This window comes from Opisthorchis viverrini (genome assembly GCF_000715545.1).
Source record: "Opisthorchis viverrini unplaced genomic scaffold opera_v5_346, whole genome shotgun sequence".
NCBI classification, from domain to species: Eukaryota; Metazoa; Platyhelminthes; class Trematoda; order Opisthorchiida; family Opisthorchiidae; genus Opisthorchis; species Opisthorchis viverrini.
Window position 1 is genome coordinate 1,544 of NW_008752004.1, and position 14,285 is coordinate 15,828.

Here is a 14,285-nt window from a genome sequence, read left to right on the forward strand (position 1 = left end):
GTCTGGCAACCGCTTAGAGGAGGAAGACGGGAGCGGAGTCATAATGAAATACTTCGAGGTAGGTTGGGGAATAGTAGTGTAGAAGGTTAAAAGCCCTGGGGGCTGAGACCTATTTAGCCTACTGAAGAAGGGAGACCTGTTTAACTCTGTGACCGCAGAAAATTAGGCAGCCCTCGTGAAAAAAATAGTTACCTAGTATAAAAATGGTTAACGGCCTATGGGTGGGCTATAATCCAGAAAACAATTTCTACAACACCTGACCTTGAAATTTCGGTTTCGCGGTTTCACGTCGCTGGCCTGGGCCAACAACTAACTATTTTAATGAGAACAATTGTTAGTGAGTCTGTTCCGTCTGACCTCTTTATTTTTGTATACCCAACCTAGCGTTATTATTTTTATTTGTTTGCCACACACTCCTGGTAGACTAACTTATTGGGTATCGAGACCACTACACCCCTGAGGTACCCCTAAGTTCTAAGCAACGAACTTACAACAAATTATCCAGTGGCGTCTAGCTTCGTAGACTTACAAAATATTAAATACTCCATTGCTCCTCCCTATGGACTTTCTGCACCCACATCCGTTACAACTGCAAATGCCCCATCAGCCCAGTGAACTGAAATAACTGACGGTGCCCAGCCCGAAGAGTGACAAAGCCAGGCGTTGACAACACAAAAAACCTGGCCTGCTGCCTCTCCGCGTTGCTACGCCCCCGGACTCAAATATTTATTATCAAGGTCGCGATACGTAAGATACCATTGAATAAACCCTCCAGAATCTATCCCTCGTTCTTATCAAGATAACTGAACTTGTCCTTCGGAAAACCTATAATTACATGACAACTAATAGTGAGGTTTATTCCGAAACTTGCGGGTGGCACACCGTCTGGCATGATCAAACGTTTACAGTCAGAATGAAGCATGACTGGGGGATTTGCGGGTGGTGCGGACTGCGTGAAAGGAGGCAATGCCATAAACAGCGGAGATTATTCGATTAATTACTAACAATAGATGTCTTCCCCAATTTGTAGGAAAAAATGTGCATGAGGTCCGACTAGTTCAAAGACATTGCCGGCTGAAGTGAACTAAAACTGAAAACCAATGCTAGCCATTGACCTTGACCTTGAGCGGTTGGGTAGGTGGCCGGAGTCACAACAAGCAAAAATGGAGGTGGAGATGGCATAATTCGAATTGGGAGCATTTGCCGAGTTTTTTTCTAAAAATGTGGTTTGTTCTGAAACTAAGCAGACTCACTGGTTGAACTGTTGTAGGGAAGTCAGGTGCAGGGGATATGTTGGATGGGGCCATGGTGCTAATACATAGGATGAAGCGAACACCGTGTACGGATTAAAACAAGCACTCGTCTCAGAGACGGGGCCGGTTCAAAAATTTTCTCCTAGTTGCGACTACTGACTCCAGTTGGCGAGGGGTTGCGGTCTAGATTCTGAATAAGATACAACGGCTTCCACTGAAAAATATCTAAAAAGGGATGATAGCAAGCTAAATGAACCCAAGAACGGTGAATAAGTTTGCTGATTTAGGAACCAAGAACTTGTTGGGCGGAGTAGGTACCTAGTTTTAGGAAGGTGAGATCTTTGTCATCCAGGCTGATAGCAGAGAGGCTAGATGTTGGACTAGTTGAGAATGGGTGGTATTTTTTCGCCCCACCAAAGCATCATGAGATAGGGTCCTTATTGTGCGGGAAGAAGGGTTCCTGTGAGCATTGAGAATCGGCAATTAAAAAGCGTACTAGCAACAGCCTCCCAGATAATGGATAAGACTCCTAGCTTAACTGAGTTCTACTGCGTCAACCTAACAGGAAAGTAAGATCACGGATCATTAGTCGCCGAGTCACTGCTCTCAACTCCAGCAAACGAATGGTGCATGGCAAAAAGCAGCCCTTAATTGCTAGCTGCGACTGCTTGAAATCGGGAACTAATAAGTCTTTTGCATTTTGTGCATATGATTGCTCTAGATGACAAGAGGGAAGGTGTGTACTATGTTTGGATGATGAAGTGGACTTGGGGTAGTGTGACACAGCCAAGATGAATTTGGCAACTCCTTGAACGTGGACGTTAGCCATGAGCCCCACACAGTACTCGCAGGCTACCTCATGTATATATACCTAGTAAAACAAATCAGAGGACAGTTGAAATCAAGTCAGTCAATTTTCATACAGTTTGCGTGAACTCGTTCTCCAAACACCGTTCTCCTACACCGTGAGTGCTCCTCAAAATAAGAAGTCTAGTTCCTGGTGGTAATATCTTATTCTAGGTAAAGTCAGGGTCCATGAATGACACCGTTTGCAATATATTACATTGTGAGTTTTGGTTGCAAACGAATGTGCATGGCAAAAAGCAGCCCTTAATTGCTAGCTGCGACTGCTTGAAATCGGGAACTAATAAGTCTTTTGCATTTTGTGCATATGATTGCTCTAGATGACAAGAGGGAAGGTGTGTACTATGTTTGGATGATGAAGTGGACTTGGGGTAGTGTGACACAGCCAAGATGAATTTGGCAACTCCTTGAACGTGGACGTTAGCCATGAGCCCCACACAGTACTCGCAGGCTACCTCATGTATATATACCTAGTAAAACAAATCAGAGGACAGTTGAAATCAAGTCAGTCAATTTTCATACAGTTTGCGTGAACTCGTTCTCCAAACACCGTTCTCCTACACCGTGAGTGCTCCTCAAAATAAGAAGTCTAGTTCCTGGTGGTAATATCTTATTCTAGGTAAAGTCAGGGTCCATGAATGACACCGTTTGCAATATATTACATTGTGAGTTTTAGTTTGCTTCCGAAAATTTATGGCTCACAATGCTCTTCCGCTGTTTAATTGACTGAGAGTATTTGAGATTTGACCAGGATGTTCACTGAAACTGTGCATCAAACCAGGATGTGATGCGACATGTGTATTTCAAAACACTCGTTAGTTGGAGACTCAAACATCGATAATTGATAATGGTAAGGCACCACCTAAAACTGCCGCTCTGACGTGGTTGGCGGCTCGAGTGAGCTCCAATGTGCGGACTACATTGGTTGGAACTTCGCTTCACAAGGTGAAAACTTGCCAGGAAGTCCAAAGTTGTGCAGCAAGGCCAAGAGGAAAAAGATCTCGCACTATGAGTAATCATGCTACGAGATGTTCTGGGGGAAAAGTCATTTCGTCCTGGGTGATATTAGAGTAAAGGCAGTAAGTTGTTTCCACTTGGTTACCATCACATTCCCCCGAGCAATGACCGGTTAGAAAAGTTCGGTCCTCAAATTCGCACGCTTTGTCGCCCAGTGGGCGACCGTGACTACCGGCGCAATATTCAGTACTGTTGACAAGTTTTCAAAACAAAATATATAATCCTGATCAGGGGTTCCAACTTTGAGAAGCCGCTTCAGAATTGAAACATCAATGCTTACCCCCCTTCTTACCGCACAAGTAAACGTTGCTGGATCATTTGTGGGTCACTTAGCTGACCGATGGCCATTATACTCCCCGCATCCTGTTGACAACAGAAAAATTAACGACGCTTAATCCATGAGAGCCCTTTCCTTCTCGACTAAGACAGCGCCCGTTAACAACGTTAACTTAAGCACCAGCGAACTGCAGTCTTGACGCTGAGTTGCATACTTTCCATTGAGAGCCTTCTGAGCTCCTTCCTCAGGCCGTTTCTTCTGGGACACCCGAATTAAGTCCAATCACGCCATGGTGCGTGCGGCCTGACAGTCCGTTTTCCATCAGGCTCTCGCAACTCATCAATTCACTATCTTCAAAGAACTACTACGGCTCCAAAACGTTGATCTGAACTGGCGCAGAAGCTCTGCACAGTATACCAATATCTTACAGCGTAAAGGTGGATACTACTGATATGGCGTGTGGGTACTATATGTTTTTCTCGTAAGTCCGCTTTAATCTAACGGAAGGTGAGAGCTATTACGGAATTTATGGAACTACTTTGCAGTAATCGTTCACAGTTGGGTAATAGGCAGTGAATATCCGGAAGTGTTCAAGAAGATGTGTTCAAGAAAATGACGTGTACTCAGTCTTTCAAAACAATGTGTATATGCCATGTTTATTTTTTCTGTACAACAGTCTGTAACAGTTTAGCTTATGTTCTATAATAAACAATTCCGCGACGAAGGGCTTTCCTTCTTTTATTTGCCGCCGTGACCAGGATAAAGATGAAGATCATGCGGCCGCAGCCTTTTGAGTGTAAGCGTGCGACCGTTCCTGGAGGATTTCCCAGAGGTTGCAGAGGCGGTTGTACTGGGACCGACCGGAGTAAGTTTGCGGCGCTGGGGACCTTCCTCAGAGGCCGAGCGGAGGCGGCCCTGGATACGACCAGAAGGGGCCCTCGGAAGATGGGCTGTGCTGCCGAGGAGAAAGCTTCCGCGGCGGAGTTTGACACGCTGGTCGACCGCCAATAGGCTATGAGGCGGTTTAAGACGACCAGGATGAGACCTACATGTGACCCAACTGTGTTCTTTGCCAGCCCGCAACAGACATTGGGTCAGGGTCTGTCGGGCCTGGACGGAGTGCGGCGCCAGCAGTTCTACCTGACCTGTTCGTCAAAAGTGTGCAGGCTGTGCTTGGTGCCCAATCGCAGTTGGCGAGAGCAGCTTGTCAGTTAAGTGTGGAGAAGTTGGAGCATCTGGCTTTGGAGCTGACCGAGAAGTCACTGACCACGTTGCAGCCACAGAAGAAGAGGGATGATTTGCCGAGTAACAAAGTGTACCAACTAGCCAAACAATTTGCAGCCATCAGACGAAACCGCGGAGGCACGCTTGACTGCACCGATACTACAAGTGTGGCATGCCTGGCTGCTGCATAAATCAGTGTCCTCGTGCCCGACCACTTATAAATAAAAAATTTCGGATTACTCATATTTTTTCGGATGGAAGGCGATTAGTTCAGTGACACGGGCTGCAAAGCAGGTCGTTGTTGAGATAGACGGGAAGAGACTGCTGTGCCTGGTTGATGCAGGAGCAAGGGAATCGCTGCGGCGGAAGCAGTGGATGGATATTGACTGAAAATTGATGTATTTTTAAAGCATCCAATGCACTCAGGTGACAAGTACGTGCGACACGCGTTTCTGAGCAGCCCAGATATAGAGCAGACAATCTTGTGAGCAGATTTTATAATGCGCGCAGAATACTTGGTCGACCTAAAACGGGGGAAACTAGTAAGAGTATGTTGCAGTCAAGCTTGAAGTTCACCCAAACACTGTCGTAGGCGAGCGTGTGCTCGAAAGTTTCCGTCTTGTAACGTGTCTTCAGTACACTAGGTGGTCGGAGAATACTTCGAACTGTTCACGGGTAATGACGATTCGTTTCGCAATGCCATAGGCCACAGATGGCAGAAAAACTGGCCTCTCATCTGTAAAAGAAACAAAAATAATTGAAAGTTCACTTAAGATATCCCGAAGATACTCTGCAACACCCACGGCCTACATCGGCGAGCACAGCTGTATCTGCCTTCGTCAGATAAGAGGCTACACCACACCAAAGCCCATTCCGTCATCCAAGCGGAGAATACATCTACTCGCCATTGCCAGGGTTAGACATGAAAGTCTTCACCGCTGTGCACCACCTACAGATTAGAGCTGATAGAAGTTCTTCGGGGACTGGTGACTGCTCCTCAAGCACGCACTTTTCTGGTGCTACCCACCTCATGTAATAGACACCAGATTAGCCAGCTATTTTATAAGTCCATTCCCGACAGCCCTTGTACATCTGATTCCCATACCACGCTTCTGCGCGCTTATATCGGCTCTTACTAGATCCCTTGTAATATAATATGTTAGCAAACTCAGACCTTGTCGCTAGCCTACTAAGTAAAAATCTATCCATTTCATGTAATCACTTCATGTAATCACTTGTTATCACCCTAGATGCAACAGACGTCAAGTTTTTCTTTCTGTGTATATTAATGCATATCATCCCATTTTATATTCCCTCAAACTCACTATGTTATGTGAATCTCCTCCCATCCCCTCATCTTCCCAAGCTTTGGGCTTCGGAAGTGTCCCTTTTGGACGACCTGGTTAGCTGATATCAACTCCACCTGGCCTATGATCTACAACTCCGGGATCACCAAGCGGACCAAGAAAACCTACAATCCCATATCGATTTCGTTCAGCTTGTTTCCTCGACCAGGATGAAATGAATACCGCTGCTCAATGGACTGCACACCCCAACCGAATCATCTCAAATGTGACGTCCAAAAACTGAAGCATGTCAGGCCAATGATGGCACGGCACCGCCATACTCATTTTAATAGCACACCCGAAACTGTTCCATTCCTTCTCCCAACCGAGCCCTCTTGCCTACTCGTCTCACTGACCCCAACTGCCACCATGACATTCATTCCAACCTGTTGGACTACTCGTTTGAATTCAACCACCTCTGTGTCTCCATCCAACCTAACCCCTGCACCTGACTTCCCTACAACAGTGCAACCAGTGAGTCTGCCTGTTCTCAGATTGCACCATATTTTTGAGACTAAACTTGCCATGTTCTCTCAATTCGAATTATACCATCTCCACCTCCGCTTTTGCTCGTTGCGATTCCGGCAATTTACCCAACTGCCCAAGGTCACTCATGGCCAGCAATGATTTTCCAGTTTTAATTCATGTCAACAGACTGAGTCTTGAATTAGGCAAACCTCATGCCCATCGTTCCCTACAAGTTGCGAAGAAAACATTATTATTTAATCGAGTACTTCCCACTGTTTATGACATTGTCCCTTATTCGCGCAATCCCCACTGCCCGCAAACCCCCCAGTCATGCCCCATTCTGCCTGTAAACGCATGATCATGGCAGATGGCATGCCACCCACAAGTTGGGAATAAACATTATTATTATTATACTGCATCTTGACTGAATACGAAATTCTCCTGTCGTCCGAATGCTTTAGATTTATGGCTACCTCCCGTCACCGCTCCATCCACGGGAAGTGGTCGAAAACAAGTTCAAGAGATGCTGAAAGATCGCTTAATCCAGGAAGCCAACAGTACATACAACTCCTGTTTTTGCATGTAAAGAAAGGAACATACCGGTTTGCTTGGATTTCCAGCGCTTGGATAAGTTGACCGTAGGTCGGGTTGTATTGTCCCTTCGGTTACAAAAAGGTAATCAATCAGCTGTAACATACTTTTGCTGCTTAGCTCTTATGCCGCCAGAAGGAAGTACGATGATTGGGATACTGCCGGATTGCCCAAGCCTAGACAGGAGAAGTCGAGAGGCAGAGGTCGGGTTTCAAACACGGACATTCTCGTCAGTGATTTCAGGCTCTAACCACTGAGCCACCTGGCCTTCTCACTCTGATTGCAGAGAGTACCTATTACCTTCAGCCTTCCCGATATTTCACTTGCTTTCCGGATACTGGCCACTGCTTTTTCAAGGAGGGAACCGGGAGAAAGCGGTGTTCACAGTTGTGGACACCCAATATCACTTTGGAAGGATACCGTCCGTTTGTCAAGGTTAGAGTTTACGTTCTGGCGTCTAATTATTCGTTTGTCGAAGGGACTACAGAATGTTGCCGCTTACGAAGACGATATGGTTGTGTTCGGCAATTCTGAGCCAGGGAACGCAGTTTACTTAAAGGCCGTCTTGAAACGTATCCGGGTGGCTGGCCTGTAGATAAATGAAGCCAAATTATTGCTCGCTCGGATTAGGCTGGCACTGCTGAAGCGGAAAATGGTGACGGAGTGGTTAGCCCAGATAAAGGACTGTGCCATTCTCAATTCAAAGCGGTCCTTCAGGCAATTTCTTGGACGAGCAGCATACCGTAGTGGTTACCGGCTCTGTGAGATCCCTAGTGGACAAAACAAATCACTGATGTATGTCAGATACATTGTTGCAAGTAGAAAGATCCAAGCAACTCTTGACTCAGTTCACAATGGGAGATCCCGTATTTCCGCTGAAACACCACAACAAGAGGAAAAACTTCTACTTTCCTGTTGTCCCAAACCTCCAGGGGTCGCAGGAGTAATCCGCCGATGTAAAGAAATAGTTTTATGTTTGTAGCTAAAATTTTTGGTCACGTTTCGAGTTCGTGGCAGTCAATGATATTAAACCGACAGTCACAACAACAGTCACTCAGGGAGAATCCCAAAGTCACGTTGGATCCAAAAAGTGGACGGTTGTTGTGCTCCGTTAAAAATCATTTTTCTACAGGAATATGACTGACAATGACAGGAAGAAAGAAGAAAAAATTGAGCATGGAAAATAGAAGTTTGCGAGTGCTAAATAACTTTCCCAATGGGTGGGCATGTCGCTTGTAGAAGAAATGCGTTACAACAGTTAACCTTTAAACAAACAGCAAGTCAGTACTGTCGATTTGACCTTGTGTGTGAGGAGGTGCGTGCTGTGTTGGTAGAAAGAGGGTTTGTGTGTCTATGAGACCGTGTAGCGGAAGGAGTTGTTATGCTTATCCTCGGTAGTTGATCGTATGTACACGTAAACAACATTTAACCGATCGACGCTAAATGTCTTTGTGGCCGGTACGACCCACGGCGAAAGAATTGCCTTTCCGAGAAATCACCCTGAAAGGTCCTCCGTATGGTTGTCGTAAGGAATTTCTGACCCCACTGACGCAAACAAAAACAAATTAACATGAAGCAATATCGGGCTTAGAGATTTGTCGAGTCGGTGAAGGACAGATTTCATGCATGTATTGGCGAAGTCATGAAGCGTAGGAATTAGGATTCGTTCCACCACTAGTTGAAATGTCGACACTCAGCTCACCTGGTGGTGTAAGTTGGTGCCAAAGATGAGTTCAGCGAACGTGCGACCATGTATTCTTTAACACTATTGCGTAGACCGAGAGGAACGAGTAGAAGACGCTCCGACCAGCGTGCGCTGGAGGAGGCAATCAGCAATGTCTTGAGTTGTCAATGGGAGCGTTCGACTACACCATTGGCAGCCAGATGGCATGAGGTGGTTCGAAGGTGATCCGTACCTTCCGTAACGTGACCTCAAACCGTAACGGTTTGAGGTAATGGAAAAGTGTTGACGTGAATTATGGACCTCGGTTGGTGGTAATGGTAGCGGGTACACCGAATGTAGCGATGCAGTTATCGACAAAAGTTCTAGCAGCGTTTTCGGCAGATGTGCCGCTGATCGGTATGGCCACGAGCCAGCGTGTGAAGCGGTCGACGCAAGTGAGCACATGAGTGAAACCTCTGGATGGCGGCAACGGTCCAACCAATTCAGTGTGAACATTTCGAAAGCGTGCGTTAGGAAGCTGAAAAACACCAGTTGGAGAAATGCTGTCTCGTTAACTTTCGCTCTTGTGACAGTCGAGACATTGCTTGGCTCAAGTGCGAATCTCCTTTTGCATATTTGGCCAAACGTATGTCTGTGACACGAGTTTAGCAGTCGTTCGTATGCTCGGATGAGAAAGTGCATGGAAGTGGTCAAAAACGGAGCGTCAATAGCTTTCAGGAACAGAAGTTCGTGGGCGTCCAGTGGATATGTCACAAACCGTGAAACTGTCAGAGTTGAGAAGCGGTCGCTTGACAAATTCGAGAGACGAAAGCCTGGAAATATTTGGAAATTCTGGTTCCAATTGCCGAGCTGAGGCAATGGCTTGCAGGTCGATGGGATTCATTGCTATGTGGTTTACCTTAATGGGGGAAAGGGCGTTTGCAACGACGTTGTCTGAACCTTCAATGTAACAAATGTTAATTGTAAACTGAGCAATTAAATCCAACTGTCGGTTCTCTCTCGGTGAGTGTTTGTCTTGAGATGTTCTCAAGGCAAAAACGAGAGGTTTATGGTCCGTATAGATGGTGAATTTCCTACCTTTGAGTATGTATCCAAAGTGTTTGACAGCTAAGTAGATCGCTAGGACCTCTCGATCAAGGGTGCCGTAACGGGTTTGTGCGGGTTACAGTTGGCGAGAAAAGAAACAGAGGGTTTGAGTGCCGTCATTCACTACCTGCTGAAGGGCCGCACCAACAGCGGTCTGTGATGCGTCCGTTTTTAGCATGAATCGGCAATCAGGACTGGGGTTCAAATGACCCAAGTTGGTGACTTCCGAAAGAGCAGTTTTAATGGCGTTGAAGGCAGTGGTAGCTTGGTCGTTGAATTGTAACCGTTTGTTGTTTGCTTTGAGCAGGTCGGTTAGCGGTGCGAGGATCTCTGAGCAGTGTGGGGTGAATCTGCCGTAATAGTTGACCATTCCCAAAAATCGCCGCAGGCTTCGTGTTGACTGAGGTAAGGGGTAGCCCGAAATGGTAGTGGTTTTATCTGGCAGCGGCAGGATTCATTCGGAGTCAATGCGATGGCCGAGAAAGTCAAGCTGGTGTGCTGCGAAAACGCACTTATCTGGATTGATAGTAATACCATTTTGTTGAAAACGTTCCAAAACGGCTTGTAAGTGTAATTTGTTTTCTTCGATCGTTTTGCTTGCCACCAACACGTCGTTAATGTAAGCGAAAACGTACTGTAAACCACGCAGTACCTGCTCTACGAGGCGTTGGAACGCTTGAGCGGCGTTCCGAAGACCAAAGGGTGTAGTAATCGCTGTTTTGGGAATGTCGTCGGAGGAACCGGTATATGGTAATACGCTCGGAGGAGTTCGACTTTGGAGAAAACAGTTCTGCCCTGTAACTGCAGTGCAAAATCGTGGATATGCGGTATTGGGTAGCGGTCAGGTATTGTACGACAATTGAGTGCTCGGTCGCCGCCACCGGGTCGCCAGTCACCAATGGATTTCTTGGAGACCGAATGTAGAGGAGAAGCCCAACATGAATTTGAAGGCCGAATGATTCCGAGTTGCAGCATGTGGTCGATCTCGGCTTTGGCGATTCGCAGCTTCTCGGGGTGTAGTCGTCGAAGGCGAGAGTGAACTAGAGGACCAGCGTTCGTTATGTGGTGTTCGACTGGATGTGGCGCACTCGAGACCGAATTGGACGGCTTGAGCAACCTATGAATTTTTTTATTAAATCGTCGAAAAACCGGAATGTTTGAAATGCGGGCGACGTGAATACCGAGTGGGTATGACGAGGCGTCGGCCTAAGCTGATCGGACGGAAAGCGAAGTTAAAGAATCCAGGAGCTTTTGCCGTTTGATATCGACGGCCAGCGAGAAATTGATCAGGTAATCCGCGCCGATGATTGGGACGTGCACGTCGGCGACAGTGAAGATATCCGAAAATGAGCGGCGAAGACCCAGTTCAAGTGTCAGTGACTTATGGCCGAAGGCAGCTGCACGAGTTCCGTTAGACACCTGTAATGTCGATAACGGATTAGAAGCGTAGCGTTTCGATTTTCCGGCAGGAATAACGCTGAGTTCTGCACAGGTGTCGACGAGCAATCGCATTCCGGTGGTTCTATCCGTAACGTATTAGAGGCGACTAGGTGACTGGCCAGTGGCAGCTGTCGCCACTACTGACTACCCAGTGAGTTTATCTGGTCATGGGAGATGTAGGCGGCATCAGTGTGGGCAACCAAGAGCATTATCTTTGAATTTTGTGTGGTACTAGTGTGGCGTTTTGTACCTTTATTTTGCTTCCATTATACCACTACGTATTTCGTCAATTGCATAATCGATTTTTGTTTGAATACGAAAAACCACAAAACCCCTCACTTGTACAATTTCACGCAATACAAACGTGATCACGTGCTTCAACTCTCTCTTCTGATTTCGCTCGCGCTTGCAGCAAGTGTTGTCGAGCCAGTTCATGGCTGCGAACGAGACCGGCCTGCATGCGTCGCACGAACACTGAAGAATAGAACGCCTCTGGAGCCGTTGTAGGTAGGATTATATAGGAAGGTAGTCGCGTCTCCCTGCCTGTCGTCATAAAGAATGGGGCCTGTCCGATAGACGCCTGGATAGTAGCGCGGTAAGCCGGTAGACAACGTGATGTTGCAACATCCCACTGTTCGAATGTCTCATGGTTGATAAAGGCTTTCAGCAATCCTTTCAAAGTTCGATTTGTGCGCTCCACCATGCCATTGCCCTCGGGTTGGTACGCCGCGGTGCGAGTCTTTTTTATGTTCAGTATGCGGCACAACTCTGAATAAGACGCTTTCGAAGTTGGAGCCTTGGTCAGTGTGTATACGGTAGGGTACACCCCAACGCGCGATCCACTCGGTGAACAGCGTTTTGGCCGCTGTCCATGCATCCAGCTTTGCAATTGGAATGGCCTCGCACCACTTGGTGAAATGATCGACCATCACCAGGATGTACATGTTGCCTCGGTCCGTTCTAGGCAACGGCCCGATGATATCCACACCAACCAATTCGTTTGGAAACCCCGCCTTCATCATTTGCAGTGGTGCCGGGGCACTTGGTCTTCCGTCCTTTACTTGGCCACACTCCGTGCACGACTGACAGAATAGCGCAATATCACGCCGCATGTGTCCACCAAAATCTGCGACGTGCGAACTCTTCCAGTTTGTTCTGTCCCGCATGGCCTAATTCTTCATGAAGTCTCTTCAAGACTGTTTCAACTGCGCTGCTTGGTACCACAATACGACGCAAGTAAGTGGGACCTTTTTTGTAGTAAAGGACACCTTCCGTCACACGCAGCTGAGATCAAAGGGCCCAAAGACAACGCGTCGGGTAGCTCGAACCCGCGATTTCGTCACTGGATGGTCGGTGTTGGTTGTGGAATAGCCGCTCACATAGGAGTTTCAATTCGGGGTCTGAGGATTGAACTGCGGCCCACTCCTCACTTTCCGGTGCATGTAACGACATCGATAAGACGTAAGAAACGGAACATGATGGACAATCACCATGATCGCGGGTTGGTCGGCGGGACAAAGCATTCCCGTGTCGTTTACCTGCTTGATGCCGGCTCTCGAAATCGTACTCTTGCAAGTATGTGGCTTTTGGGATCACGGAAGTTTTGTAACCACAGTAGCGACTCATGATCGGTTCGTACCAAAAACTTGCGACCAAGAAGGTAGTGGCGGAATTGTCGCATGAAGTTTACAAATGCTAACATTTCCTTGCGTGTCGTACAGTATCGCTTCTCTCGATGTGAGAGACTTCGGCTGGCACATGCGATTACTCTTTCCATGGTGTCGCCTGAGCATTGAGACAGCACCGCACCAATCGCGTTCTCGGTTGCATCCGTACCGAGGATAAAGGTGCCAGCAAATGGCGAAATATCCGGATAGGTCAAAACAGGTGTGGAACACAGGCAATCGCGGAGCTGCTCGAATGCCTTGGCTTGTTCTTCAGACCAAACTAAAGGAGTGTTCTTTTGCAGGAGGGATGTGACTAGTGTAGCTATCTTAGCGAATCCAGCTACAAGGAGTGTTCGCAGGAGGGATGTGACTAGTGTAGCTATCTTAGCGAATCCAGCTACAAAGCGGCGATAATATGATGCCAGTCCCATGAAAGAAACGGAACGCACATTTCGACGGTTCAGTTTCAGCTCCGAGTTGATTGAATCGGTTCAAAACAAGTCTTAGGTTGGCGTTGTGCTCCGAAACTGTTTTACCGTATACGATAATGTAATGTCGGTGAACTAGGCACTTGTCCGGAACTAGTCCGTGTAGAGCTGAGTACATTAGGCGCTGGAATGTGGCTGGAGAGTTGGTTCATCCAAACGGCATGCTTTGAAACTCATATAAACCCGATGGGATCGCAAAAGCGGTCTTGCAACGGTCACTAGGCTGTATTTCCACTTGCCAGTATCCAGAAGCTAAGTCCAGTGTACTGAACCAGGCTGCCCCTCCCAAGGCGTCGAAAGTATCATCAGTGCGGGGTAGTGAAAAAGAATCTTTACGGGTGACGTCATTCAACTTGCGATAGTCAACACAGTCGTAAAGAACCTTCATGTTTCTTCACCAAGACGACTGGCGAGGCCCATGGTGACGCGGAAGGTTTGATGATGTCTTTGCTCAGCATGTCATCGATCATTTGATTTAGCTGGTGTTGATACTGAATCGGGACACTTCGTGGTGGTAGGCGGATGGGTGTAGCATCTCCATTGTCGATACAATGTTGTATGTGTTTCGTTCGCCCAACATCAGAATCCTTCCAAGCGAAAACATCGGTGTACTCCGACAGAACACTTCTTAGTTCTGCCTTCGTCGACGAGCTTATTGTAGGTTTCAGTCGCGATATCAGTATGTCTACGTCGATCGACATGGCGGGACAACAATCATCGGCGGAGTCAGCAGTCGTGACGAGGGGGATTTGGTTCCCTTCTAACTCGATGGTACCCGCTAGGAGGTCGATCCTTGCCCGTTGACTTTTCAGGAAGTCTACTCCTAGAATGACGTCCCAGGGTAAGTTATCAACGACCAGCATGGGCTGGTGAATCGTTG

At 47.2% G+C, this 14,285-nt stretch overlaps 2 protein-coding genes across 2 annotated transcripts in view; one reads left to right on the plus strand and one right to left on the minus strand.

Annotated features, from left to right (window-relative positions):
• Positions 1-12,596: 12,596 nt before the first annotated feature.
• The window catches only part of T265_10215 (hypothetical protein), a gene marked incomplete at both ends in the record, with an annotated part of 18,358 nt that continues 16,669 nt past the window's right edge, over positions 12,597-14,285 (plus strand). Inside the window, one exon of the mRNA XM_009176524.1 lies at positions 12,597-12,825. Within this exon, the coding sequence (XP_009174788.1) occupies positions 12,597-12,825 (229 nt within the window). The remainder of the gene's footprint in view (positions 12,826-14,285) is intronic.
• T265_10214 (hypothetical protein) lies at positions 13,554-14,268 on the minus strand (the record flags this gene model as incomplete). The annotated part of the gene is given in 2 exon segments (XM_009176523.1): positions 13,554-13,787; positions 13,804-14,268. 2 exon segments carry the CDS (start codon positions 14,266-14,268, stop codon positions 13,554-13,556), a joined length of 699 nt encoding a protein of 232 aa, XP_009174787.1.